The 27,811-nt window shown below is 37.6% G+C and overlaps 1 protein-coding gene and 1 long non-coding RNA gene across 2 annotated transcripts in view; one reads left to right on the plus strand and one right to left on the minus strand.

Moving 5' to 3' along the window:
* The window catches only part of LOC132121540 (uncharacterized), a 190,796-nt gene extending 167,038 nt beyond the window's left edge, over nt 1–23,758 (minus strand). The window contains exon 1 of the long non-coding RNA XR_009426277.1: nt 23,746–23,758. This is a non-coding gene — a long non-coding RNA (uncharacterized LOC132121540). The remainder of the gene's footprint in view (nt 1–23,745) is intronic.
* Nucleotides 17,288–22,735, plus strand: LOC132121537 (homeobox protein MOX-1). The gene is made up of 3 exons (XM_059531038.1): nt 17,288–18,064; nt 21,298–21,470; nt 22,081–22,735. The coding sequence occupies exons 1-3, from the start codon at nt 17,599–17,601 to the stop codon at nt 22,201–22,203; spliced, it is 762 nt and encodes a 253-aa protein (XP_059387021.1). The 5' UTR covers nt 17,288–17,598; the 3' UTR covers nt 22,204–22,735.
* Nucleotides 23,759–27,811: the final 4,053 nt, after the last annotated feature.

The following is a 27,811-nucleotide window of genomic DNA, read 5'->3' on the forward strand; positions in this document are numbered from 1 at the left end:
GTATAATATTAAACTCACTCCTATAACTTGTTGTGTAACTTTTGATTTTTCATTCTGCTCAAAGTCTACATGAAATTATGTTTGTGGACACATGCCTCAAAAGCTTCCTATTGATTTGATAGTTGTTGTTTGTTTGTTTTTCTGAGAAATGTCATTTTGCAAATAAAATGCCATTTTGTCGCAGGGATTTTAGAATCTAGTCAAGCTAAAAGTTGGTCTAAAAATAATAAAAACAAGAAGGGTAATTGTAGAAATGATGTCAGAACTAAAAGATAAAAAGACACAATTATTAGATTTAAAGTTGGAATTGTGAGGGAAAAAGTTGTGATATAAAGAAGTCATAATGAGACATATCAAGATATACACAAGCCACAAATATTTGTGAAACACAGAAATTTGTGAAAAAGTGAAAAAGTCACAACTGTGAGATCTAGTCACATTGCGAGATAATCACATTGTAAGACAAATTTAGTCACAAGGACTAAAGTTGCAAATGTAAGATTTAAAGATTCTGAGACGAAAAGTCACAATTGTGAGTTATCTCCAGGTACAGAAGTAAATCCAAGTTTGGAGAAGATCTTAGATCTGGGACATGGCTCTGCTGACAGAACTGCTGACTGGACCCCTATAAGTACACTGTCTTTTAGAGTTTTACCCAGAATTCAACTTCTCCTGATATGCGTGGACCTCTGACCCAAAACGAACTTCTCTGCTGTGGAGAAGCTACAATGGCCCATCCGCAAATTACTTATCTGGAAATCACAGCCTTACACAAAACAAACCGTTCCGAAACAGTGACAGAGAATAGAGACCATCATTGTTTGTGTTCCACCTCTCCATCAGCTCAGCTCTTTCTCTTCCCACTGAGAGCAGAGACACACGGAGAGAGAGCAAACACGAGGCTCCTGACTCTCCCGTATGTGTGATGAATATTTTATAAGAATGAAAAGATCATGCTACGTTGCATCAGAGTGGGAGGAATGTGATGGGAGGAAATGTCATGGGAAATGCTGGGGAGGAGCCTAAGAGTTCAGAACCTCCCTGATGACTGTTGAGAAAAAAGGTGGAAAAAAGAAGGAGAAAAAATAATTTCCTCTCTTATTCAACATGTGTCATCTCTCAAGAGTTAATGAAAACAACTTGAATAGAGTGATGGGAGTGATGATGGAGCAGGGAGCAATGGTGTGTTAGACCTCATTAACTGAGGTTCTCTCTTTCATTTCTCCCTCCCTGCGTTCCCCGATCTCTCCTTCTACACTGAGCTCTCTCCAGGTATTGGTTTCCCTGCATTCGTCTGCTCCCCTGCACACAGGGCAGGTCTGCACCCCAGCCACAGCCCCTGAGGTCTCCAGGACAAGGCAATTGAAACCATGTGAAATGAAGCAAGTTTTGCAAATTAGTTAAATGTGAGACCACAATGACAAAATCTAGGGAAAATGTAGGTTCTCAGGTCCCCACCTTAACATAAACACAAAACATGCATAAATGAATACACTGAATGTGGTGTTTAGATTTCTTGACATACGACCACACAAAAGGAGTTTTGTAGTAAGTTTCCTCCCACTTTTTATAACATTATGACATAATCCAGGAGTTAAAACTGAATTTTGAAGGTGGGGAATCCTAAATTCTGAGTGAGGATTTTGGTGGTCTAGGCAAGACATTATAGAGATGTACTAAAAAAACATTTTGTGATAGTACTGTATAAATATTGCTCAAACACATTTATACATATCAAACCATTGTATGGCAAGTATGGCATGATTATGATATGATTGATCACAAATAATAGTGAAGTCTTTTACATTGTTAAAATTTTCTTTATTTCAAATAAATGCTGTTCATTTGAACAGTCTATTTATCAAAGAAAACAGTTAATGTAAATTATTTACTCTTTATAATTATTATTTTTTTTTTGATCAAGTAACTGCAGCCTCGGTGAGCATTAAGACTTCTTTCAAAAACGTTCATAGCGTACTGACCCCAGACTTTATAACAGTGTATAACAGTAGTGTATATGTATCTAAAACCTAAAAACAAGTGTACACTACAAGACATTTAAAAGTCAGATCCTCTGTTGTGTTGGTACTCACACTACTCACATCAACAAAATCCCCATCCACAAAAACATAATATACAGTGTATGTGACCGAATATGTGTAGTGAATGAAAAAAAAATAAAAAATTGAACTCGAATCATCTTTGAACCAAAGATGCCGTTCAAACTCGCTGTAAATTCTGACAGTATCCTATTGTCTTTAACTCTCCATCAAACTGTCCTCACATGATCTCCGACCTTGCTCAAAACTCCCAGTATGACCGCACTCTCTCTGTGCTAAACTACAGGCTGAAAACATGCAAAATTTCTGGTATTTGATGAGCTGCTTGCACTTGAAATGAAAATGTATTGTATTAAAATGCTAGAGCCGTTTTCCCTATCTTGCCTGTACTTCTAGTGGAAGAAATCCATCCAAGCTAAGGATGACATAACAAGCTGTGAGATTCACTTGTTACAGCAACTCACTATGTCCCAGGCACATACTTGTTTTGTGAACACATACTGTAACCACTGACCTAGCGGAATTCAAGGATAAATACATGCTCACAAGTTTGTTTATTTGTTTTGTCACTCCAAAACCATGGAGCTGGGTCTTATATTACTTCATCTTTAATTTCAAATGACAGACCCTACAGATCTTTCTCACTCTCAGAGCTTATAACACTGAGAAAGCTCCAGTTTGACTAATCATTTAGTGAGCAATGAGCTCAACTGTTCCATGACACAGGCCAATTTCACATCTCCAACATGGCCACCTTTAAACTCCAATTCAGAGTGATGCTCTTCTACGTCAGCCTGAGAGCCAGCTTGGGCTGAACACATTTACTTTTAACCCTCTCACATCAGGAATGTCATTGTAGTCATAAATACGGTATGGTAGACTAATGGTAACTTATTCTGGGGTCTGAAATTGACAGCTTTGGTTTCAGAGGGATATTGTATCTGCTAGCCACCCCAAAGACTGCAGCACACAGAAGTCCAGGTTTGAGTTCACACACTGTGCAAAACAGTCATTATATTGTGTAATCCATTTACATCAACAGCTCAAGATGTCTTACATTTCCTTTTTGAGGTGGTGAAATACTGGATAACCACAGCTCTTATGTGGCTTACATGTAACTGTTCTTTAAAATGGACTACAGGGAAAAGCTTTTGTGTCAACACATTTTCAGATTGCTCAGAACAGAAAAAAGGTGCCTGTGGTTTGATGGGTTGCATTCAGTATGGTTAGTCTTATAAGGAGATCTAGAGAGCAGGACATTGTATAAGAATGACAGAAAGACGAATTTACTGAATTGCAATTCAGATAAATTCAACATGGGTAATGCATTCTGGGAAATGTAGTGTTATTTTATCCTGGTCCACAATTGTTGTGTGATAGGCACAAATTTCTATATGTGGCAATTCAATACTACAATCCTTCCAATTTATCTTTCTATCTGTCCATCTTTAAACCTTGTTCAAGTTTCAAACAAGGCTTTGTCAAGTCAACAACTAGTTTGTCTTAAAAACATTGATTTTCCAATTCAAAAGAAACTTCATTGAATCTTTGAATTACTGCTTCCTTGCATCCAAATTCCAGTTCTGCATCCTGCTTGCTACTTCAATTAAAATTTAATCAAATTCATGAATTAAATTGTGAATTAAAAAAGGCATTCTAAATTCAGTTCTGAATGGTGCACAACCCCGCTAGAAAGGTTCAAGAACTCAATGTTTACAAAAAAGTGATCCTCAAAAGCCTTGTTTAGAGAGGTAATAAACACTTTAAAACATAAAATAGCCTTCAGAAACTTCAGAGGCACTGTTTATTTTCTGAATGAGTGTTACTGTCCTTCCAGGGCCATCACTCTGTTGCTGTTACTGAAATCCTCCAGCCTTCTGACACTATGTTATTTTGCATAATAGGTGCTCATGAGCACCCTTCTAAAAACACAGGCCCTCAGACTGCTAAATGTGACACGGGCAGAAGAGTGCGATGCATGGTGGAAGCTCCGTGAGGGGAAGGGAGGGTGAAGAAGATAAAAAAGTCCTCCTTCTGTGTAAACAGCAGTCTGCAATTACAGACTGCAGATAGGAGAAGCTGGAAGAGATAAAAGTGGCAGGATTCGAGCGGTTCAATTCCCCACAGATCGGTCTGAATGCACCTCCACACACAGAGCTCACGCACGAAACAGACGTCTTCCTGACCTGAACCAGAACTAAACCACTGTCCAGATGACTTGGGGAATTCTTTTTATGTCGACAAGTCAATCAAATTCTCCAAAGGGGAGTTTCAAAAATGATGATGGTTTGTATTTGTGGTAAAATAATATCACAACTACTGTACATGTTTATTTTTCAGTATTAGTCCATATGTCAACATCCGAATCAATATAACATCTTAAGACACTGAGGTCTAAAAACAGGAATCCTTTTCTTTTAATGCAATTTCAAACTCAAATGTCAAACCAAACATCTAAATCCTCCTAATGCTTGCCAGCACTGCTCTGGAATGGCCATTAAAATCTGTGCAGGAGTTTGGAAGGACTTATATGCTTTATGTTTTCATTTTTTTCAAATGTGTATCTTTATCCAGAGGTGAATAATTCCATGTTTACTTCATCATTTGTTTGTCCCGACCAACCAAGACACAAAAAACTAATAAAATGGGTTTAGTATGTTTGTTTTGAATATCCCTGAAACAAAGACCTCTTTAAAAAAAGCTGGGGGATGGTGGATGGAGGGTGAGAATTTCTCTTGGCACTCTGCCTTGTGCTGCAATGTCTCTCTACCTCTCTGCATCTTGGATTTGACCCATTTCCTCCAAGTCAAAAGAAACATTCGAAGTGCCACTGAAAGATGACCCTCTCCACTGAAGCACAAAATCAACTGATAGTAAAACCCTTCACTAACCAGCTGGCAGGGTATCAGAGAGCGAAATGCTGTGAAATTAGGATATCTCTCAAATGAATTGCCTTAAGAATTCAAGCAGTATCTATTCTTAAAAAGACAATTATGCTTGACATTTTATACACCACTTGCTCTTCCTGACTTAGAAATATTCAGTGACCGTACACACCATCAGTGGAAAAAGGACATTACAGCATCAATATCTAGTGTCGGAATGGGAGAACCACCTGTGGTCAGTAACACTGGAGTGGATGAGGTCTGCATGGTAATATGATTGTGGTAAAAATAAAGAAAGAACACTCATCCACCCTAGAACAGCTGCTGCTTAAGTAAGAAAACAGAACAACACCTGCTGTTGAACATCTATGACCAGAGGAAATATTCACTGAACATAACCTGTACACCATTGAGCTCAGTGAAACTATATATTAATTTGTGTGGGGTATACACTAAGGAAATGTCTTTGTATGCAGGGGTGAATAATAATGCATAATGCCTTGAAAACCTCAATTAAATTCCTGAAGTTTTATTGAATTTATATTATGGTAGCAAATGTGAAAAAATTCAGTGAATAAGAGCAATCTCGTGCAGAAGTGTTATTCTATTTGTATTTTTACATTATACATTTGTAGATAATATTTTAAATAAGAAATATTTTTTATTCATTCATTACTAGAAAAGTGTGTAAACATAAACTTTAAATGAGCTGACATCATAATTTAGAAAAAGAAGCAGACTTCACTGAAATGTGTTTTCATTCAATAAAATGAAAAAAGCTAATCAATTAAAAGAAAACAGTTCGAAATGAATGACAGGAAGTTCAACTGAAAAAGAAATAGGAATGACAAGAAGTGGAATTAACTGAATATTTGTCTTGACAATTGTTATTCTCTTGTTAAAAAATGACAGCTATATCAACCCAGTCTTACGGGAAAACAACTATTTTACAAGGTGGCAATTTCGTATGAATTTGTGCAATGTGAATTATTCAACCACGTGATTTTTAGAAAAAATAAATAAATAAACATCATGATCCGCCCCAAATCCCAACCCTAAACATAACTGTCACTGGGGTGTCAGCAGACCGTATGAAAACGTACAAATGTGGTCATATGAAAATACATGAATTTTCCATTGACTGTGTTGGTTATTTGCATTTCTTTGAATTCCATTTTATTTTTAGTCTCATTTCTTACAGTCAAAATGCAATTCTGCATCATGTTTACAACCTCATCTGAAATTCTAAATTAGGAACTGAATTGGAATTTAAAAATGCATTTTGTGCCCAATCCCAATATCCTGTAGACCTTTGTTCAAAGCTATTTTGGTATCTCATCACGATACCTCATCTAACTTATAGACCAAGACAATGACGGCTTAAGGAGGAAGTGCAAGAAACTGTTCATGCCTGAAAGCAGCAATTACTCACTCTTGACTCACTTGTTATCGTTTTCTTTATCTTTACCTCACTCCCTCTTTTTCCCTCTTTACCCCAGTGTGACTCCAGCCAACAAGATCTCCAGAGAGCAAGCCCGTCTTGCCCACAATACCCTCAGCTCCAGCTCACAGCCAGACCGGAACTGCAGGGCATCCGTCTGCCAGCTAATGGCCTCTAATTTAGTTTTAATAGAGAATGCAAAGAACAAGCAGGAGAAGAGGAGGAGGAGGAGGACGACGAGAGAGAAAGACAGAGAGAGAAAATAAACACAAGCAATAGGAAGGGGAAAAGGGCAATTTCAGTTGAAAAATATTAATGTAATCAAGGCAAATTAGTAGGTTTGGGATAACATTCCTAAGGTGCAGACTGTTTATGTTCTGGGGGAGAGGTGGAAAGTGTGGTGGGTTGAGGCAGAGGGGAGCCTTGTCTATCACACGTGTAACAACCCACAAGCAACATGTAAACATGCGCTTGTACACATATAATCATGTGGATGCCATTGAGCTGTCGTACACCCTCGACACCCTATGACTGTCATCTCTGATGAGGATTAAACTTCTTAAAAAAAACAAAAACAAGTCCTGCACAAATTATATTAGTGTATTGAAGACATGTGGGAAATATAAGAGGGTGTTACACAACTATGATTTTGAAAAGACTGAATGAAGGATGCTGAGGAAAGAGAACAGAGGATATTGTCAAAACATTGTAGGATGGATGGGAGGATGTCTTTTTTTCTAGAATTAAGATGAAACTGCTAGTAAGTGAAAAGATTGAGGGAAAGGATCTATAGAGAGTTGCGATAGGAATTGAATAGGATTTGTGGGAGCTGTCATTGAGTTGATAGAGTGTGTTGATGTCCTGGTTTCTTATGCGGGCTGTGTCTCTTCTGTTTTCCTCCTTGTTAGACACGCTTGAGTGAAAGGAGGCTTACCCTGGGGAAAGAGATAGAGAGAATGAAAGAAAGAGAGAACTCATGCTGAGCTCTACTACTGAATACACTGCACTGGGATACAGCATGGAAACTCATTAGAGGCTTTAAATACACGCACACACACACACACACACACACACACACACACACACACACACACACACACACACACACACACACACACACACACACACACACACACACACACACATCATTCTATGAAAAGAGTATAATTTGTGACTACAACATTTTCTGAAGTGGACCAAACGCAAAAATCTTCTAAGCGTTTTGTGATCCAATATATTATTTAAAGTTTAAATGAAATAAAATGTAATATAAACTTATTGTGCCACTTATTCTGTGGTAATTTCAAGCAAGTTTTCTCTATGAAAACTAACAAATATTAGGATATAATCAGGTAATACCCAGACAATCTATGACATTCATGTTATTACAAAGTTCAACTCAGATACATTTTTCAAGTTGACATATTAATTATATTATATTATATTATATTATATTATATTATATTATATTATATTATATTATATTATATTATATTATATTATATTATATTATATTATATTATATTATATTATATTATATTATATTATATTATATTATATTATAAACATTTTAATTTAACACAATATTCATGTAGCACAGAAAATAATATGATGATTAATGATCCATAATCGATCATCTTTTTTAAATAAGGTATATGACAACTAAAGAAACTTAAAAAAAAAGTTAAATCATGAAAAAAAAGTTAAATCTGTCAGACTCATTTAGCTCAAAAGGATAGTCAACTTTCACTTTAAACCACATGATAAGTACATCATTGGAGTTTTCAGAGGAGCCAACTCTTAACATTGTTTCATAATTCGTTTTTTCTTCCTGCTAGACTCAGTTTCATTCAAGCATAACATATCCACTCCTTCACACAAAACAGAAGAATGAAGAAAGAAATTACTTTAAATATCTGTCAGTTTTCTAAAGTGTAAAAACCTGGTTTCAAAACCCTGACTCACATTCACTCTCTTTTCAACTGTTTCTTAATAAATAGTAGATAAATATGCAAATTTGGACTTAGGTGTGTCTCCATCCACATCCACAATAACACCCTATACCCATGGCTGGAAGTTACTTTTTTGGCTAGCTAGCATGCACAGTAACAAACACACTCACACACAATCAGACATTTTAACATTCTCCCTCAGGTGCAACAGGTCCTCCATGCATCTGTCATGGTTGTGAGCTGATTTACTGATGTATGTTTGCTGTGGCTAACATTTAAAAACTGCACTCCAATGTGGAGGAAGGAGTCTCTGAGGTGTTGAGACAGTCTGGCACGAGGGAAAAGTTGGTCAAATATATGTGAAACTATGCTCGGGAGAGCCCAGTGTGCAAACATGACTGCTTACAGACTCGGATCCTTACAGGTGGGGCTTTATCCCACTCACTCTACTCAAATACACCACTGAGTACTACACAGAATTATATTTCAGAGGATATATGGCTTTATGTTTGCTCTTGAGGAACATTGGTGGATGGTCTAATTTCTTTATTCATTTTTGGACATTCTGATGTAAAAAAAAGTAACTTGAAAAAATCTGCCACAAAAAAACAAAAAGACAATATTATTAAAAAAGAATTATATTTATTAAAGCCAATTTGCATGGCTTAATATTTTTGGTAATACATAATTAAATTATGCTAAAAAAAGAAAAAAAGAAATCAAGCTGAACTGAAAGTCACACAGTTCCCACTAGTGGCGAAATTAGGTATAACATGACAAATGAGGGACAAGGGAGAAATTTAAAATGCATTTCTCCTAGCCAAAATCTTGACTGTATTAGGGAGAAATATATCCAGCATCAACACAGTCTAAATGTTGCACAATGTTCTGTGTCTATCAATAGGTATATCTTAGGGATATATAAACGAAGATGATGTAATGTAATAGAGTCACATAAAAATACAAGGGTCATTCATTGTCTGTGAATAATGACCAGGATGGCTGCGGCTGGTTTGGATGAAATTGAAGACAGATGTTCTTGTGAAAACATTTCTTGGGTGGTGTAATTTAGGTCACCCTAGACGAAGGTGGGGTGGAGTGCAGGGTCAGTAAAAACAAAAGTCACAGTGAGCATGATCATATTGTATACTTTTTCAGGACCTTGCTGTTCTTGAAGCTTTATAAGTTAGCGAATAAATATATTACCCAATGGTTATGCCAAATTATATATGAAACTGCCTATATCAGATACTTTTGGTTTCAAATACCTGTAACAAAACAATGACACAGGGACACACTGAACATATGTTCCTGGTGACCTGTGTTCTGTAACATTCTATAATGAAAGTATGTCACTTATAATGACAACAACAATCCATCTGGTTAATCCGTCCAATTATCCAATTAGCATTGGTCCTTGCTTTGTTTATAGTAACCAGTGCTGACTGATCTCTCCTGAGAATCAATAAATGTGTTAAACATCACATTAAACACACATTTCAATACCTACTCATCTGGAACTTATAACAGTGTTGTTCTATGAAATGACCCCACACACGCTTAAAGATAATACACACTGTACCCAAAGAACCTCAACCTATAAAACATGTCACACATACGGTTTGTAACAAGTTCCTATTTTTAAAAAGGGGTCCAGTTAAGTGTATTAAAATACTGATTAAATCTCTATATTATCTTAAAGCTTCCTACAAAGAAAAAAATTTAAAAAAAATTTAACCTAGAAAAAACTAAAACAACATAACAGTATAATACTTAATACCAATAACTGGGACTTCATACAGACACAGAGAGAGCAAGTTTGCAGTGTTAAATGAAAGTCATGAAACTAGTACGCTGAATGTCATAGTTGACCACTCAGAATCAAGTCTTCCAGAGATATGCAAAATAATAAAATAAAATAAAATACTTGAATAATTTAATTTTTGTTTTAACTATAATAAAATAATGTATTATGAAATATAACATTATTAATTATGAATCCTGATAATAAATAATTCTGGTCCACACTGTATGTATACATTTTTAGAGTGAACTTTTGTTTGCATTACCACTATCCACCTCTAGAGGACGCCATTTACATGCAGTTGTTGATAAGAGCCATGATAAGAGCTTTCACGAGGCTTTTTAATAGAACTTAGCATGAACGTACCGGAAACACCAACAGTTAACAACCATTAACCAGTAACAGATATTAATATACAATTATGAACAAAACAGCTTCTGTGCTTACTACTTTACATAAGTCGTCACCACTACACAACTGATCCTTTCAATGATTATTTCCCTCATGGAGGAAAAGTCATAAAGTGCTTCGACACACAAACACGCTAAATAAATAAATAAAAGTATCACAGCATGCTGTGTTTGCAAGAATGAGTTCTGCAATTATTTATTTCCCCTTTGTAAAGCCCTCTGCTTTGTAGATTTGTTTTTCCCTTAAAGAAAGTGGCTGTTGTTCAACAGCTTTCAGACAATGAAACATGACACGCCTGAGGTCTCATGATAGTCTGCAGAGTGCATTTTATTTGGCACATAAAAGCAGGAAATCTAATGGAACACGCAAAGAGAAATAGCACAGTCTGTTCGGTGCACACCGCATATCAATACTCATTAAAGGAAACCCATGTAGGCTACGTGTTGCCAGTGCCACACATGCTAACGAAATTATGTATATAACTCTAAATAATCTGAGTACAGCAGTTGGTGTGTGCATGGTGGTTTTACTTAGAAAAAGAAAGTATGTTTTTTGGCAGCTGAAACATGGTTTGGCCTTACATACTGGGAGTTCAATTCACTATGAAGGGTGCACGAAGCATACTGCTTTTCAATAGCAATTTAGCATTGGCAAAAACAGCCTTAACTCTCAGATTTCCAAAAATTACCTGCTCCATTACAACAAAAAATGTACTCAAAGACTCCCAATTGCCAATAAATGAGTATATTCAATGCAAAAGTCCTTGAAGATTTGGTTTTGAATGGATTGATAGCTACAACTACCAACGCTAGTAGTACAACCAGTTCTGCAAGGCCTCAGGTCTCATAAAAAAGGCCTTTTCCTGAAAACATGAAACTCAACACGCTACATGTTCGCCTGCAGCAGTCCAGAGAGACCTACATGGAGTATATGCTCTCTTGAAGGAAGCCAAACCTCCTGCAATTTGTTACTCCCTACATTATTCCATCTGGGTTACCTCAGTCTAGTGCAATTTACATCTAGAACCCATTTCATTTGTTAGTTGAATAAAAAAAAATCTTTTTGTACATCAAAATCTCTCAAAATGCTTTCTGGGGTGTATCCCCTATCGAGAAATATATTAGTCAGCATGCTTCCCGCATCTTGGCTTCAGTGCCTTTCCCACACCTTTGCTACTGGAATTCCCAAACGGCATCTAACGTAAATGTTTCATTCTGCAAGTTCCGGAGAAACCTGGCACGAATCAGCAGAGCAATGCAACACAGCAATGTGTATGATTGAAAGGCTTCCGAGAATTCTCTGGCTGCGCAAAGCCGCTTACAGGAGATTCATAATGGATTTAGCAGGACAGGTACACAAAGCTCTTGTGGCCACAAACCGGATCTGTGAAGAGTTCACTGTTGACATCTGGAATGTCTTTCCTCCCTTGCTTTTCCTTTTGATTGAGTCACATCAGCAGCCAAAATAGCATGTTTCTATGGCTTCATTTTATCTTTGACTGCATATGCTCTGTGATCAAAAAGCAAAGGATTAGTTAAATGGACAATTAGAAATTGACAAAAGACCTTTATGATATTCTACTATTCAGTCTGCTTAAAGTATAGAAAATAAATGTCCTTTACATAAACACAATAACACCAGAAACTATGAAATTTGTTTTAGTGATCTTTGAACTTTCAGTGCCAGTACAAACCACACCAGTTATACTTGTTTAAACATTATTCTTTTACTTCACTGAGTAACTGTTTAAATAGAAAGTCTGACTTTGTCCATGATGGACAAAGACAAAGTACATCAAATGCTTAGCAGATCCTCTGGAAACCATCCTCAAATGACTAAGGCAATTGTCGGAAACTTGCAGATGTTCCCTATTGACTCCCACAACAGAGGCATTGAATACCATGAAAAACAGATCATGAGTAATGCGCTTTGCAAAGAGACACATTTTTTACTAAATCAACCAATCAACCAAAAAAGGCACTTAAGGTCTAAAACATATGCTGCTGAGAAATCAAGTGTGTCCATAAAAATACAGGATGTCAATCTATCGCCAAAAAAAAAATTGTGTGTGCACATTTACATGCAAGAGTGTGTAAGAGTATAAAAATAGGACAGAGATCTAAGTTTAGGGTGTTTGTTCACGTGTTTGTGTATGTGTGAGTGTGCATGTCATGTAAACTGTGGCATGCCTGGTGTTACAGAAGGTGTTTTCCACGGCTTTTTCCCTTTTGGCTTGTTGAGTATGTGGAGGCCTGATCCTGAGAACTCTCCGGAGAGCAGTTTGGACATCATTTTCAAAGCCCCGTGCTGCACAGCAAGGAAGTCCTGCCCTTGGATGTTTGGGACAGGACAGAATCCACAGGAAGGTATTCCACGAACATCCCACGCAGGAGTCTTGACTCTTCCCAGCAAACTCAGAGACAGCTCCTTGAGAACAGTAAAGTTCAAGCAATGTTTATGGAAAACAATGTTGCAATGTTCGGAGACTCTTAACTTTGTTACAAAATGTAGTAATCTTCCTACCCAGGCAGCATTTTAGGGCACTGCAGGCACACTCCCCACATCTGTTTCAAAAGGGCATCTTAAATCATTTTAGCTAAATTCCACTTCTTTTATGTTTTATGTCAGTTGGCAAACCAATTTTAGCCAATCTCCAAGGCAGCAGAGACCTTTGTCAGGATAGACGCCATATTAAATGTAACACATAAATTAAATTAAAATAGACTACATCTACAAGGAAATATGTAATGAAAAAAAGGTTTATAAAATGAAAGAAAACTTACATGGTGATTACTGAATATGAAATACAGTTTTTCTGTCGCTTTGCATTTGCATTTCTCGAATCATCTTTAATACTTACAATGAGGTATGTGCATTTCTCAAAACAATTTGTACAAACAGCACAACAAAATGGATAACCTGCAAAGGCCTTTCAAAAACATACTAAAAAGCTTTAGTTCATCTCTCAAAAGTAAATATTTATGCCAGTGAACATATCAGTGCCATCAGAATGAACATCCTTGTGTCAGTGTTCAGAAACAAGATCAGTCAAAATCCTAAGTCATGTTGCAAATATAACAGTGCACTCTGTTAGTACTGATACAAACTATGGCAACAGTTTGGATGACAGTTACTGTATTGAAATGCAGACGGCTGCACTTCTTATGCATGTCATATATCCATTTCAAAAGCACAAATTTACAAACTACTGTATGTAAGTAGTGTATTGATTGAAATAGACTGTATAGGATTCACAGTTACCATTTTTACTAGTAAAAAAAACACACACATTGCAATATTACTGTAATATAAAAAAGAAAAAGAAATATGGGCACAAAGGCAAAAATACTACATTACAAAGGAAACCCACCTCAGCCATTGTAAGGCCATGATTGACTACATGGTCCACCAGTGACCCTTATTTCATCTGATATGTGCCTATGTCCTTGGCCTCTTCTACGTTTTCCTCTGTTTTGCCTTTGCACCCTTCCACCATGCATCCTTACTACTATTCCTCCTCTCAGATGTAGATAATTTCCTGGATGTTCATTGAATGTCAGAATTTGTAGTGTGGTGAACTGGTTTATAATTGGCATGATCCACATTTCTCTTCATCAGTGAAAGTCAAGATTCACCTCCACCTTTCATGGCAAATTTACAAAAAAGTTTAATAAAAATATCTAGAATATATGTTTTGACAGTGTATGACAACTAGATCAACCGTTTTGCATTTAATTACTTATACGATGAACTAATGACTAGATGTTTTGGGGGGTAAGACTGTTGCACAGAGAACTACATAATACATTTTGAGCAACATGACATTAGCAACTGATAATGTAGGAAAATGCAGATAAATATACATAAATGCATGGATGTACCAAAGCAATCCCAACTTGTTCAAAAGAATGAGATAATGCTTTTATGATGTGCACAAGTGACTAGATTATGTAGAGGTTGAACAAGTAGTTTTGAGTATTTCATTTCTGATCTGAGAAATGCTCCAAAGTGACTGAAAAAAACTGTAAATAGTCCCAACACGCTTGCATTCTGACAGAGCTCTTTAGCATAACATGGTCTTTCTAAACCAATAGAGGGCAGCATTATTTAGTTTTTCCTTCAACTCAAAACTAAAAAAATCTGAATCACTAGTCCAGTGGATATAATCAATTAACTAATATCTATCTATCTATCTATCTATCTATCTATCTATCTATCTATCTATCTATCTATCTATCTATCTATCTATCTATCTATCTATCTATCTATCTATCTATCTATCTATCTATCCGTCCGTCCGTCCGTCCGTCCGTCCGTCCCCACATACACAGTATATATATACAAATGACTGAAAAGTATTTGCATTTGGAAAAATATATATATGGTAAAAATGGAGATGTTTACTTTAGATGATTACATTTGCAAGTGTTTTATGGAGAATGTATTTCAAATTTTACTTTCAGTCATTTCACTTGATGGTCATCTCAGTTCAAACAAATGTTCAGCACCATGTGTGTGTGTGTGTGAGTGTGTCTCGCAGTTTGGCGGAAGCAGTAAATGAAGTGTACAGCAGCAGGGTCTGAATCTCTTCTGTTCTCCCACAGCTCTCTGACCCGAGTCTGGCCTGGGCCAATGATCCATTAGGACTCTCTTTCATCCTTCTTATTCTCTCCAGTGTCATGAAGATGGATCAAATGAAAACACAAAAACACCCTCTTTGCCCCCAACCTGCCCTGTCTGACTGACGGAAACAGGTTTAAGCAGCGGTGACTACTTCAAGACCCAAAATGTGCGTGGACTAACACACACAAAGAAGAAAAAACAAAAACGTAAAACTCTCACACACAGATGGTCCCGTCTAAACCCAAATGCTGCCAATGCAATAACCCCAGCCCCCTGTGGTCATGGTAGGGCCCAGATTGCCAGTAAAGAGGTGGATGCTTCATGGCTCAACTATTTGCAGGGTAAAGGGAAAGGATTGCAGTCTTACCTCAGAGCCTTTAAACATTACGCTGCTTTAGTCAAAGTGAAGTCTGTGCTGTTCACAAAGGTCAGGATCACACAAAACAAAGTGAAGCAATAATAAAAAATGCAACTAAACATGTTTGCTTTCCATCACTTGTTATACAGCCTGAGAAGAGAGAGAAAACAAGAGATTCCAACCACTTTGAAATGTCAAGTGAAATCTGCTCAATAGAGTACTTGCCAGAACAAACACGTGGCCAGGATACAGGAGAAATGACTTCATATTTGGATGATACACTGCTTGCCTGATTGTAAACAATGTGAAATATAGAAGGGACTTCTTTATCAGTGTTAATTTATATGAAACCAAGCATGCCATTGTTAAAAATCTATATTTCTGATAACATTTTTTTTTTCCAAAGTGAAACTTGAATATAAAAATCACACTCTGAATCACAAATGAGTATTGATGTCTTTAAAGTGTAAGTTATGTTCACACTTATAGCATTTATAATATAATATAATATAATATAATATAATATAATATAATATAATATAATATAATATAATATAATATAATATAATATAATATAATATAATATAATATAATATAATATAATATAATATAATATAATATAATATAATTGGTTTATATAGATTAATGTTTAAAATACTGGGGTCAGTTAATAATTTTTCTTTAATTATTTTTAAAGAAATTATTAATATTACTCTGTGGGATATGCTAAGTTGATTTAAAAGAAAAACATCAAAGACTATAGCAAAGAATCTATAATATGACAAAATATCTCTATTTCAAATACATGCTGCTCTTTTGAACTTTCCATTCAAAAAATCCTAAAAATTGTATCACCCCCCCCCCCCACTCAAAAAAGGTTTCTTGAGAACCAAATCAGCTCATTAGAATGATTTCTGAAGCTAATGACTAAAATACACATTGAGTTAAAATAGAAAACTATAATAGAATGGAATATCTAATAATATTTTCCAGTATTACTTTTTATTGTATTTTTGTTTAAAGGAAATCCGCCTTGGTAAGCATGAGACTTTTTTCAAAGTAAAAAAATAAATAAAAATAACAAAATTACTCAGACCTTTTGACTTTTGAACATGATCATCATTTACTAAAATATTATCATGTATTTCTGTTTACATATTTTTCATTCAGCATTTTATTCAGCCATGTTCTAAATAACTTCAAATTATTCTGATAATTAAGATGCTAATGAGTTTACATACTAATTTGGTGTGAATGACAGCATGTTTGTGCGTTTGTTGTACTAGTGCTTCTGCGCGCGAGAGGTGTGCAAGAAAGCACTCCTTAAGTCGGGCCTTTTCACCAGCAGTGTGAGAGAATCCCCAGGCTGTGTCCACAGCCAATACACATATCCTTAACACAGACTATAGAGCACAAGGATAGAGCACGGTCCATACTGAGCGGGGTACAAATTCCCATTAAAAATGTGAATTGCATAAAAAAGCAGAAGAGTGAATTTGGGGGTTTTGGGGATAAAAGAGCAAAAAAAAAAAAAGATCCGGTCACCTTTCCTTTGTGGGTGTTCATTTTATATTTTACAGACAAAGCCAGCACCTGGAAATCCCATTGCATGTGCATATAAAATCCCCCATGATTAATAGTATATGAGGCAGTGCTGGGTTGGGGAGTACCAACATGTGGACTGCAGGACTCCTCCTCTGCAAGCTCACATTACACTCCATAAACTCGCTACTCATTCCCACCTAAGCGTTTAAAAAGGAGGAGGGATCGCTTGTCAGGAATGTCTCAGAACTGTGAAAAGACCGTGTGGAGCTGAGAGTGGATGTAGTGGGTCAGGCTGAAAGCTGAATGAGAGAGTGTGTGAACTGATGTTTTACACTCGACTAACGGAAAGGCCACTGCTGGAAGGTGTCTGCTTTCAAACATCTGCTTATTAATTTGGAAAGGTGGACTTTGAGGCATTGATGTGCACATGCTGAAGTGGATATTTCCCTTGTTGACTTGCACCAAACCCAAAAAGCTGCATCTCTGAGGACACCTACTCTGTGCTGTGTGCTCTTCAGCATGGATCAGCCAGCCAGCAGTTGCATGCGGAGTCCTCACATGGGCAGTGCTCTGTGGGGCTGTGTCAGGAGCCCCCATTCAGGAGGGTCCGGAGCCGGGCTGCAGCCCTACCAGCAGGCCCCATTTGCCCTGCACCAAAAGCATGATTTCCTGGCCTACACAGACTTCTCCAGCTCCTGCCTGGTGCCGGCACCACATGCTTACCCTCGCGAGGACAGACTGTATCCGGAGGCACACAGCGGGTACCAGAGAACGGAGTGGCAGTTCTCTCCTTGTGAACCCAGAGGCAGAGGGCCGGAGGCATGTCAGGGGGCAGCAGAAGCGGTGGGAGCTGACTTGGACAGTGCAGGTGGAGACAGGCTGCCTGGAGCAGTCACAGCATGTCTAGAGGGAGAATACTCACCTCAGAGCATGCCAGCGGTTGACACAGAGAAAAAAGGCTCCAAGCGGAAAAGAGAAATCACAGGTGAGTAATATAGGCAAGAGTGAATGAGATATGACGCAATGGCTGGAGTTATTTACTCTGAATCATATGAACCATCTCATTTTTTGCCTGTTCAGAAATTGTAACACATTATGTAAAACATTAAACATTTAAAATCAGTGTAAGGGTTATTTGTGACAATATATCTGGTTTAACACATTATTGTGATCAGTATTTATCTAAAAATTGATAAACAACACTGGAACCCACTGACTTTCATTGTATAGGCAAAAACACTTTTTTAAAGCTATCACCTTTTGTGATTAGCAGAATAAAGAAATATATGCAGGTTTGGGACAACATGAGGATGAGTAAACGATGACGATCTGGGTTGAACTGTCTCTTTAAGGATATAATATACTTATAGACAGATATTCTATTTAAAACTCCTCATAGCAGGCATGTAGATGAAGGATGACCCATAACACATTATTTTGTGCACATTATTCTGCAGTTGTTTCCTTCAATTGTTGGAGGCTCTTAGGTAAAGTTCAGCTTTATAGTGTTTGCTATTGTTTTCAAATCATCTGTTTGGCGGTTTTGACATTCAGTAACATCCGTCATACTTTCTAAACCAAGATATTTTGATTCAGACGAAGGATGTAAAAGATCTAAAATGTCATCAAAAGAATCAGATTTTATTGCCATGGTCTGTATATGAATAAGTGGATAAATGTTCTATAAGTCTAATAGACTTCCAAAAGAACAGATGATCAGAAACTGAAACCAGTATTTTGAGTCCAGTATCAGACGTGTCATATTATTAAAATTAATGAATAGAAGATTTTATTATAATTATTATTATTATTAAAATTACCTTTATGGAACCCCAGTAGTGTACTCTACTTTGAGTCCTACTATTTCTGGCTAATGATGTCCAGAAATTATTATTTGAGAGAAGGAAAAGTGAACCTCAGTGTTTGTGGCACATCTGGTGTATTAATTTAATCTCTAAGCCTTTCTGTGGAAACTGAGAAAGCATTTCTGGGATCAGGGAAAATTTCTCGAAGATAAATACATTTCTCCATTAGTGCTTCGTATAGCATTGGCCAAAACAGCAAGACAGTATTCGTTATGAGTGGCATTTAAAATGATTAGCACAAATCCATCACTAGACTTATTACTACAACAATCCATCCAGGCTTTACAATCTAATATGGGGAATAAATATACCCTTTCCTTCCCTGAGTTACCTTAATGTAACCCTACATCACTTGCGGTCCAAACAAGCAAGACCACGTCTGTAATATAACTTGCCCTCGATCCCACTTGTACATTCTTATCCATTGACATTTTCCTGTCATTAAGCAGTTACAGGATCTCCACAGAACACACTCTCCATTTGACTGGAGAGAAATTCACCATCGTGAAAATATCCATCACAGAGGTTAAGGTTTAAATGGGAATTAATATGCGGGAAGGTGTTGTAAAATGTCGGTGTAAATGATAAAACGAATGTGAGAAATTTTTTGCAGGAATATGATAATCAAAGCTGGTAGTGATTATGTTTTCAACCAAGTGTTTTTTTTTTTGTTTTTTTTTTACCTGAAATGACAAGCAGACACTCGATGATTGCATGAAATTGTAAACAGATGTGATATTCGCTCCCGAAATTAATTCTGAATCACGAAGGATGTGCTCATAATTTTTTTTCCCTCTTATGTCGCAGGTCTGCAGTTCACTTCAGTTTAGAGAAATACACTTGTCATAGAAAATAATTTAATAACATGAATTAAGACAACAGAAGCAAATTTGACCAGATTTTGGAGTGAAAATAAATTGTATTTAAATATACTTTATATATTATGTACTATATACAGTATCTATGAAATGTGTATATATATTCTTCTGCTATTCTGTCAGTTGTCTTTTAAATATTATTAGTACATTGAATATGTGTTGAACACATTTGTAGACAGTTATTTTGACTGTTCCCTGACTGTTAACTGATGTAAAATTAGGCTTGTCAATTCATTTTGACTTAATTTGGTCAAATTACTTTAGTGCCTTCTACATAAAATGCCAATCCCAACAGACACCCCACTGAGGGGAGAGGTTGCTCCCTAAATGTTTATGGGCTTTTGCTGGAGAAATTTATTGGAGTCTGTTTTTTTGGAGCATGCACATACACACAGTGCCAGGTGTTTCTCCCCCAACCTGCCACCACCTTTCCGTTTATTACCCTCGGCAGTGCATTTAAATGAACAGGGCTTTAATGACGATAATAATGCGCCTTCTAAAAGGAACAGAGGCTACAGGTTGCCATATGTGAGAAAGTACTTGTCCCACTTTCCCACTCACATCTGGCAGTCCAGTCCATCTCATAGTCTGGCCAGGATCTGGCGAACACGAAGCATGAATTCTCACATTGACAAATTAAAGTCATTTCACAGAAATTGCATCAGTTTTCTTTCAGTGCTGCCGTTTCTAATATGCGCCGTACAAAGGGTCACAGGTTGAAATAACTAATTAAACTTACACAAACTGTGTAATTTGAACACATTTAACTCATTCAAATTCGAAAGAAAATGTTTTTCAGTGTCAGGGAATATGTAAGACACAAATTCACACTCTTAAACTTCAGCTAGACACATCCGAGCCTTTGTTCTTTTGTTAGCGGATTTAACAATGTTATGGTGCATTCCTTGCTAACTTGAGTCCTCTGTGGTCAGTTGTGGCCCCGACAACCCCCAAACTCCCAGCATGCTTTAACTGGGGTTCAAACACCCTGTGATCTGAACTGAGCCCAGTGCAAATGTGTGCCCTGTGTGGCCCACAAAACGCCTTGTAACCATGTTTTAATGCATGTAAACACACGCCACTCCTGGAGGAGCTGAACTGCAGTGTTGCATTTGACTTTTATTTTTTTTAAACGAATAGTTGAAAATTCAGTCATCATTTACTCACCCTCATGTCATTCCAAACATACATGACTTTCATTTTCTGTCGAATGCAAAAGAAGGTGATTTGATGAATGTTTCAACTGTTTTCTGTTTTTGCACAATGACAGTCAATAGGGTTTAAAACTACATTAGACCCACATAGTCCACAAAATATACTCTTAAGTGTTCCACAGGACAAAAAAAGTCATACAATATTTTATATATTTTGTTAATTTATCTCTGTAAATAAACTTTAATTACAAATGTATGCTTTACTGCAATAGATCACAAAACTAATGCTAACTAGTCTCTTTTTTCTTTTGTATCCTCTAGATATTCAGGACTCAGGCTTCAAAGCAGACTCAAACTGCAAGGCTAGAAAGGAACGGACTGCCTTTACCAAGGAGCAGCTCCGGGAGCTGGAAGCTGAGTTCACCCACCACAACTACTTGACCCGCCTGCGCCGCTACGAGATCGCTGTCAACCTTGACCTCACTGAGAGACAGGTACAACAGATACTTCAGCTTACTCTAGTGGTATTTTTGGTTGAAAACAGTGAAGAAAACACTCATCCGTCAAGTCTAAATGAGTCTGTATGAAATATGATTGACAATTCCGAAGCAGAGCCGTCATCCCATCAATCCATTCAGCGATTTTCAAACTAGGCTCTTTTTTTCTTAGGCTCCGACCACACTTAGCTTGGTCCTTGATGGTTTTCCCAGGCCTGAATCCCAAGCACATGCCAGATCCCAGCACAAATCTGGGCTTCTCCCGAATCCCTTTGCAACCCTTTCTCCACTTTTTCCGATGCATCCTACATATCTTGGCTGTCTGCCACCCTTTGCTTTCAAAATGAGTGGCAGACAGATTCAGTCAAGAATGAGCATGTAAAAATAGTGTGGGAACAGATGGTCCATGTTCCTGTGTTTCCACAGGGAGCGAGGGATGCACAGGGGTCACAGACTTGTGTTCCTCGGAACTTAGCCGTCAAAAATAGTGTCACAAATCTCTTGATTTGCTGGCTGCAGAATTATTTCAAATCACTCACGAGAGTATGCATTTTTTTCTCCTAATCATTTCCAGACTGTTTTAATGCATCATTGTTTTTATCCACAGGTGAAAGTGTGGTTTCAAAACAGACGGATGAAGTGGAAGAGAGTGAAAGGAGGACAGCCTGCATCTCCTCACGACCTTGAAGCAGATGAGATGGACTCGGCCGCGTCGCCCAGCTCCGAGTAAAACTCCAATCTAGACATTTGCTTATATTTACAGTCACCCAAATTACCCCGGCCATACACACGATGTCCAATTTTTCACTAGTCCTTCCACGTATCCCGTTACACTGCTTCATGGACAAAAGTGTCCATGCTTCCTGTTGCTCTTTTCACTCAGATGACTAATTATCAACAGAGCTTCAACGGCTTGGAAGCCCCATCCACTTTCAGTCCACGTTTCACTTGCATTCATAAACTCATCGAGTGAAATCAGAGGCCTATAAAAACCCAATTACTCACATGTAAAAACAATTTATATCAACTTTTCATGCCCTGGTTTAATAGTTTTGACCTTCTGCCATGACGGCATGATGTAGGTCTGTCACACTGTGGTGATGGTGCCTGAAGCCTGATCAGAACCACCTGTGAAGCTCCACAGAATGACTAGATGGTCTCTGGATCACGTCAAACCACCAAAGCATTGATGTCACATCTTTATTTTTACCCTAAATTGTGTTGTCAGTTTGCTCTTAGAATAAACCACTTCCCTTGTTGAATTTTTTTGTACCTCTCTTTTTATATGAAATTAATAAAACAGATGCTGCATAAAAATGAGAAATAAATAAATAAATAATTTGAAAACTGAGAAAAAAATAATTGTGATTGTTTTCCTTCTGATCTCATTTGAATTGTAATATGGACAATTGTACACTGACACCTGTTGGCATGGAGGCAGCATTACACCAAAAGTATGTTAATAACATACATTTCATAAATTTAACATAAATATCAACAACAATCAATTCTGTGTGTTTAAGAACTATTGTACTGGTTTGCGTGACAAGAATATATTTGAAATAGATTTATAATACAAGATGGGTTGTTTCATTTAGGGGGAAATTGTGGCCAAATGGTTAGAGAGTTTGACTCCTAACCCTGAGGTTGTGGGTTCAAGTCTCGGGCTGGCAATACCAAGACTGAGGTGCCCTTGTGCCCTTGAGCACACTGCTGTGTGTGTGTGTGTGTGTTCACTGCTGTGTGTACTTTGGATGGGTTATTAAAGGGATAGTTCCCCCCAAAAATAAACTTTCTGTCATCATATACACACCGTCATGTCGTTCCAGTCCTTTTTTTTCTCAATAGACAAAAGAAAATATTTTGAGAAATTTTTTAACTGTTTTAACTTATAAAATAAAGTGAAATTTGCCAAGTATGGTTACCTATACCCAGAATTGGTGCTCTGCATTTAACCCATCCAAGTGCACACACACAGCAGTAAGAAGTGAACACAACGTGAACACACCCCCAGAGCAGTGGGCAGTTATAGATCCAGCGCCCAGGGAATAGCTGGGGGTTCAGTGCCTTGCTCAAGGGCACTTTAGCCATGGGTATTGAAGGTGGAAGAGAGCACTGTTCATTCACTCCCTCCCACTTACAACTCCTGCCAGCACTGAGACTCGAACCAGCAACCTTTTGGTAACTAGTCTGGCTCTCTAACCATTAGGCCACAGCTGCCCCTGCACCTGACAAAAGGCATCATTGTATAGACAAATGTTTTTCTTAACACAGAAGAAGGAACAACATAAGTTATTCAGGTTTGGAATGACATGAGGAGAGTGACTAAAGACAGAATTTTACTTTTTGTGTAAACTATGCCTTTAGGCATAGTAATAATCTTCCAGAAAGCTCTCAAAGCTCTGTTGAAAGTGCAGCCTATCTGGATGGGCCCGAAAACCGATTTCAACCAGAACTTAGACCGGCCCATGTTGGGGGGGATTCACACCAGAAGTCTGGAGAGTGACCGCTGGTGTAGTGCTGTGGAGAATAATAGGTGGGTAGGAGTGAACAGATGACTTCTCAAGTACAGGATGTTGTTGTAGCAGGTAGCCAGTCACCCAATTTCCTGCTTCCAAAAGAAAACAGTGGTAAAGCATCCAAGGTCCAGGGACTCACAATGGTGGGCCTATACTCTGGCTGGCTGGCCGGCCAAACAAAGACTGGAGAGGTGAGTGTCCTGTGAGGTGGACCGGCACAGGAATAGTTCCATACACACCCATGCTGGGGTTAAGACCCCATCTGCTGCTGACCTAGTGCCACCCCAGCTTGCTTTCCACCATTACATGCACTATTATTGCTTTTTTAGTAATTACTATGAAAATAAGCCATGCATATAAACTTAATTATGATATTAGAGCTCCTAATAAAAGTGGTCCATTTACACCTGTGACGTTTACTAAAATAAACATATTAGGGGATTTATTCTTAAAGATACATTCACATACGCGCTATTAAAACAGAACCATAGCGGTTTATTTAATTTTTGCCCCCCCCCCCCCCCCCCAAAAAGCATGTTAAGTAACGTGATCTTGAATACTCGCATTCGTTTGCCCGGTGACTTCGTTTAGACAAGGATTCTCTAGGGGTAAAATGGAGAGAGGAAACCAGAGAAAGAAAGACAGATGGTAGAGAAGTCTGGTCTACTGAACAGGATGAATGCTCACAGCTTAGAGTGACAGTTAACTAAGGAAACCAGAAGACAACGTAGGGCAGTTTCATCATTCTGTGGCTCAGCACTTGATGATGAATATCCATTTCAGTAAGAGACATTTTAAAGTAGCTCTTGACTGTAAGCTTTCTCAATTTGACCTTTTTGTGGACAGCAAAACAATGAGAATCAAAAATACATTTGTTTGGATATGCAAGCAATTTGCCCTGTAATGCAACAGCATTTCATCTTGCTCAGAGACAATAAATATAGTAGAAACACATAAAAAGGCTGGTGATCTTTGGCGTTTTGTGGGCCAGGTGGGGGTGTGATTGATTGCCGGAGGTGTGCAGGTCAGATCTATGAGACGACTGCAGAATTAAAGCATGGCTTACACGCCTTGCTTCAGTGCTGTGGTCCATCTGTATGATGTTATTGTTTACAGAGGCAACATTTCACTTTGACATCAAAGCTTCATGACCCTTCACACAACTCAGCTATGCAACCACAAGCCTTGCCAAACTGCATTTTTGATAACTACACTTTTTATATATATCGTTTTTATTGGGGAAAGCATATTCAAGTACATTTCAGAGCGAGTTTTTGCCAGATTAAGCATTTTAACAAGCTATCCAAAAGAAAACATAAACTTTATGACTTCTGAGTAGGCTAGATGAAAAATGCATGATGTTATTCATTTCTGGTTTACAAAATAAAAGTCAGTAATATGATCAGTCTATTTTTGTTTAGTATTGTCATTGATAAATTTACATTCTGAAATTAATAAATTCCTCCAAAATATTTATTTTTATTAATTTGCATATTTTCTTTTTTCATCTATTTATTTGTGCTATTCCATGTATTAGACACATCATAATACAATTAAAAAAAATCCTTTCATAAATTCTTCAATAGTAGGTGCTTTTATTTTAATCACTTTATTAATAATTTGTATTAATAATTTATTTTGTATACAAATCACATTTATTTGTTTGGTTGTTAATGCTATTAGAGCCATCAAATCTCAGAAACCTTTCACGGCATTAATACATTTTTCCATAGCAGGTAATTATTTGTATTCACTTGGATTATATTCTTTCTGTAGTGATCTTTTTGTATTTATCTATCACTACTCACTATTCAGGTTTACTGTAAAAAAAAAATATTTAAAAGTTATAATTAAAAACAAAGATTATTGAAGTACGTTTTACAATTTATATTTAATTAAATGTCTTGCTTTGCCATTTCTTTGTAATTGTGAAATTTACCAGCAATCACAGAGATGTTGTTTAGAACAAATGTGTATTACAATTTCCTTGTAGGACTACTAGGATGTTTAGTTGAATGAATGAATGAATCTCATGCTCTGCTTTTACAGCCAATAATGATCAGTAACTAGAATTACTCTTTAATATTATGAGCTTCTTTTACCATAGCAGTACAGAGACTCAGAGGATCAAGCCACTTGATTACATTTACATTTATTCATTTAGCAGACGCTTTTATCCAAAGCGACTTACAGATGAGGACAGTGGAAGCAATCAAAAACAACAAAAAGAGCAATGATATATAAGTGCTATAACAAGTCTCAGTTAGGTTAACACAGTACACGTAGCATGGGATTTTAAATAATAAAAATAAATAAATAAATAATAATAAAAAAAATTACTCTAGTTTCTGTCTTTACAGAACTGTCTGATATTTGCTCCCTTGTCTAAGAAAAAAACTGCTGGGAAGGAGGGGAGGAAGAAACAGAGGAAATGCGTGATAGCTTCCGCACATCCTCCCAAGACAGTACTTCCACTGGAGAGGAAAAAGTAGAAGAAAAATGCATGTGTATTGCCTGTTCAGGTGGGTGTACATGTGTGTAAGTGTGTGTAAGAATCTTCTGAAACAGCTTCTATTTAGAGGATGTGGTCAGAGAAGATCCATGCCCCCCAAAAGCCCCTGTAATGATTAGTGATCCCCTCAGGAGAACTAAATCTCACAGTTTCATTGCGCAATCATTCAAGATGGGCCGGAGACATGAAGCGCAGTTTTAAGTTATGCAGGACTTCCTGCCATGTTCTTTTGACGGCTCTTATAACCCAAAGTTTTTTAATCTAATAAAAATAATGTATTTTGTTGTTTGTCAGTAGTCTGGACTGACCAACATCACAGAAGGAAAGAAACAGGACAGGACCTAGCTACAGCACCCCATGAATAATCTAGAATAAAAGATGAAAAATTGCTGCTTGACACATATGTACAAAATGTTAAATGACTTATTTGAATAATTAACAACAAGAAAACAAATAACCATGGTCATATAGCACCATAGTAGCTATCAATCAGCTACACTTTTTCAATCTACCTCCTCCGGTCTCTCTCTCTCTCAGAGATGTCTCGGATGCCAGACAACCCTTACCAAACAAAAGAAGTCTGGTCTAATAGTTTAATCAGATCCGGTATCTGCCACAGCATTTTAATACCCAATATTACTGATCCTGGAAGCTGAAGGTGCTGCCCCTGTGAGATACCTGGCTCAGTGATCCACAACCATCAGGATCTGCTGCACTGAACAATAGACCGTCTTACTATAGCACAGACATGATCAAAAGTTATTACCTCCAGTCCCTGCTGCAGAGAAACTTCCCCATAACAGGATATTACCATCTCAAAGCTTTACTGCAGGAATTGTGTTATTTGGATAGTGTCTTCTCCTCCAGGGTGGATCAGAAAGTCATGGCAGAGTAGAGCCATGGTGGATCAGGAGACTCGGGAGGCCATAGCTGATCTTCTGTGGCCTTAGCTAGCTTCTGGGGCTGACTGGAGATCCGAAGCCCTCCCTGGGCTTAACGGGGAAACAGGGGCCCACTTTGGGCTATACTCAGGAAACAGGGGCCCACTTTGGGCTGTATTCGGGAACAGGAGCCCCTTCTGGGCTAAACTGGGGTTTGGGAGCCCTCCATGGGCTATACTCAAGAACAGGAGCCCCTCCTGGGCTGAACTGGGGATCGGGAGTGTGCTTACGTGGTGCTAGCACTGGAGGGTGCTCTGGAGGACCAGGCACAGCAAAGCACTTTAGAAGAGCTGGCACTGGAGTGAGTTTTGGTACTGGAGCCAACACTGAAACAAGCTCTGGGGCAGGAGCCGACACTGGGGCCTC

The sequence above is a fragment of the Carassius carassius genome, chromosome 39, assembly GCF_963082965.1.
Source record: "Carassius carassius chromosome 39, fCarCar2.1, whole genome shotgun sequence".
In the NCBI taxonomy this organism is placed as follows: Eukaryota; Metazoa; Chordata; class Actinopteri; order Cypriniformes; family Cyprinidae; genus Carassius; species Carassius carassius.

Excerpts from the sequence above, each read along its gene's own strand:
- LOC132121537 (XM_059531038.1), top strand. The coding sequence starts at position 17,599 with ATGGATCAGCCAGCCAGCAGTTGCATGCGGAGTCCTCACATGGGCAGT. Across the intron at positions 18,065-21,297 it reads GCGGAAAAGAGAAATCACAG|ATATTCAGGACTCAGGCTTC; the intron begins GTGAGTAATATA and ends TGTATCCTCTAG. Across the intron at positions 21,471-22,080 it reads TTGACCTCACTGAGAGACAG|GTGAAAGTGTGGTTTCAAAA; the intron begins GTACAACAGATA and ends TTTTATCCACAG.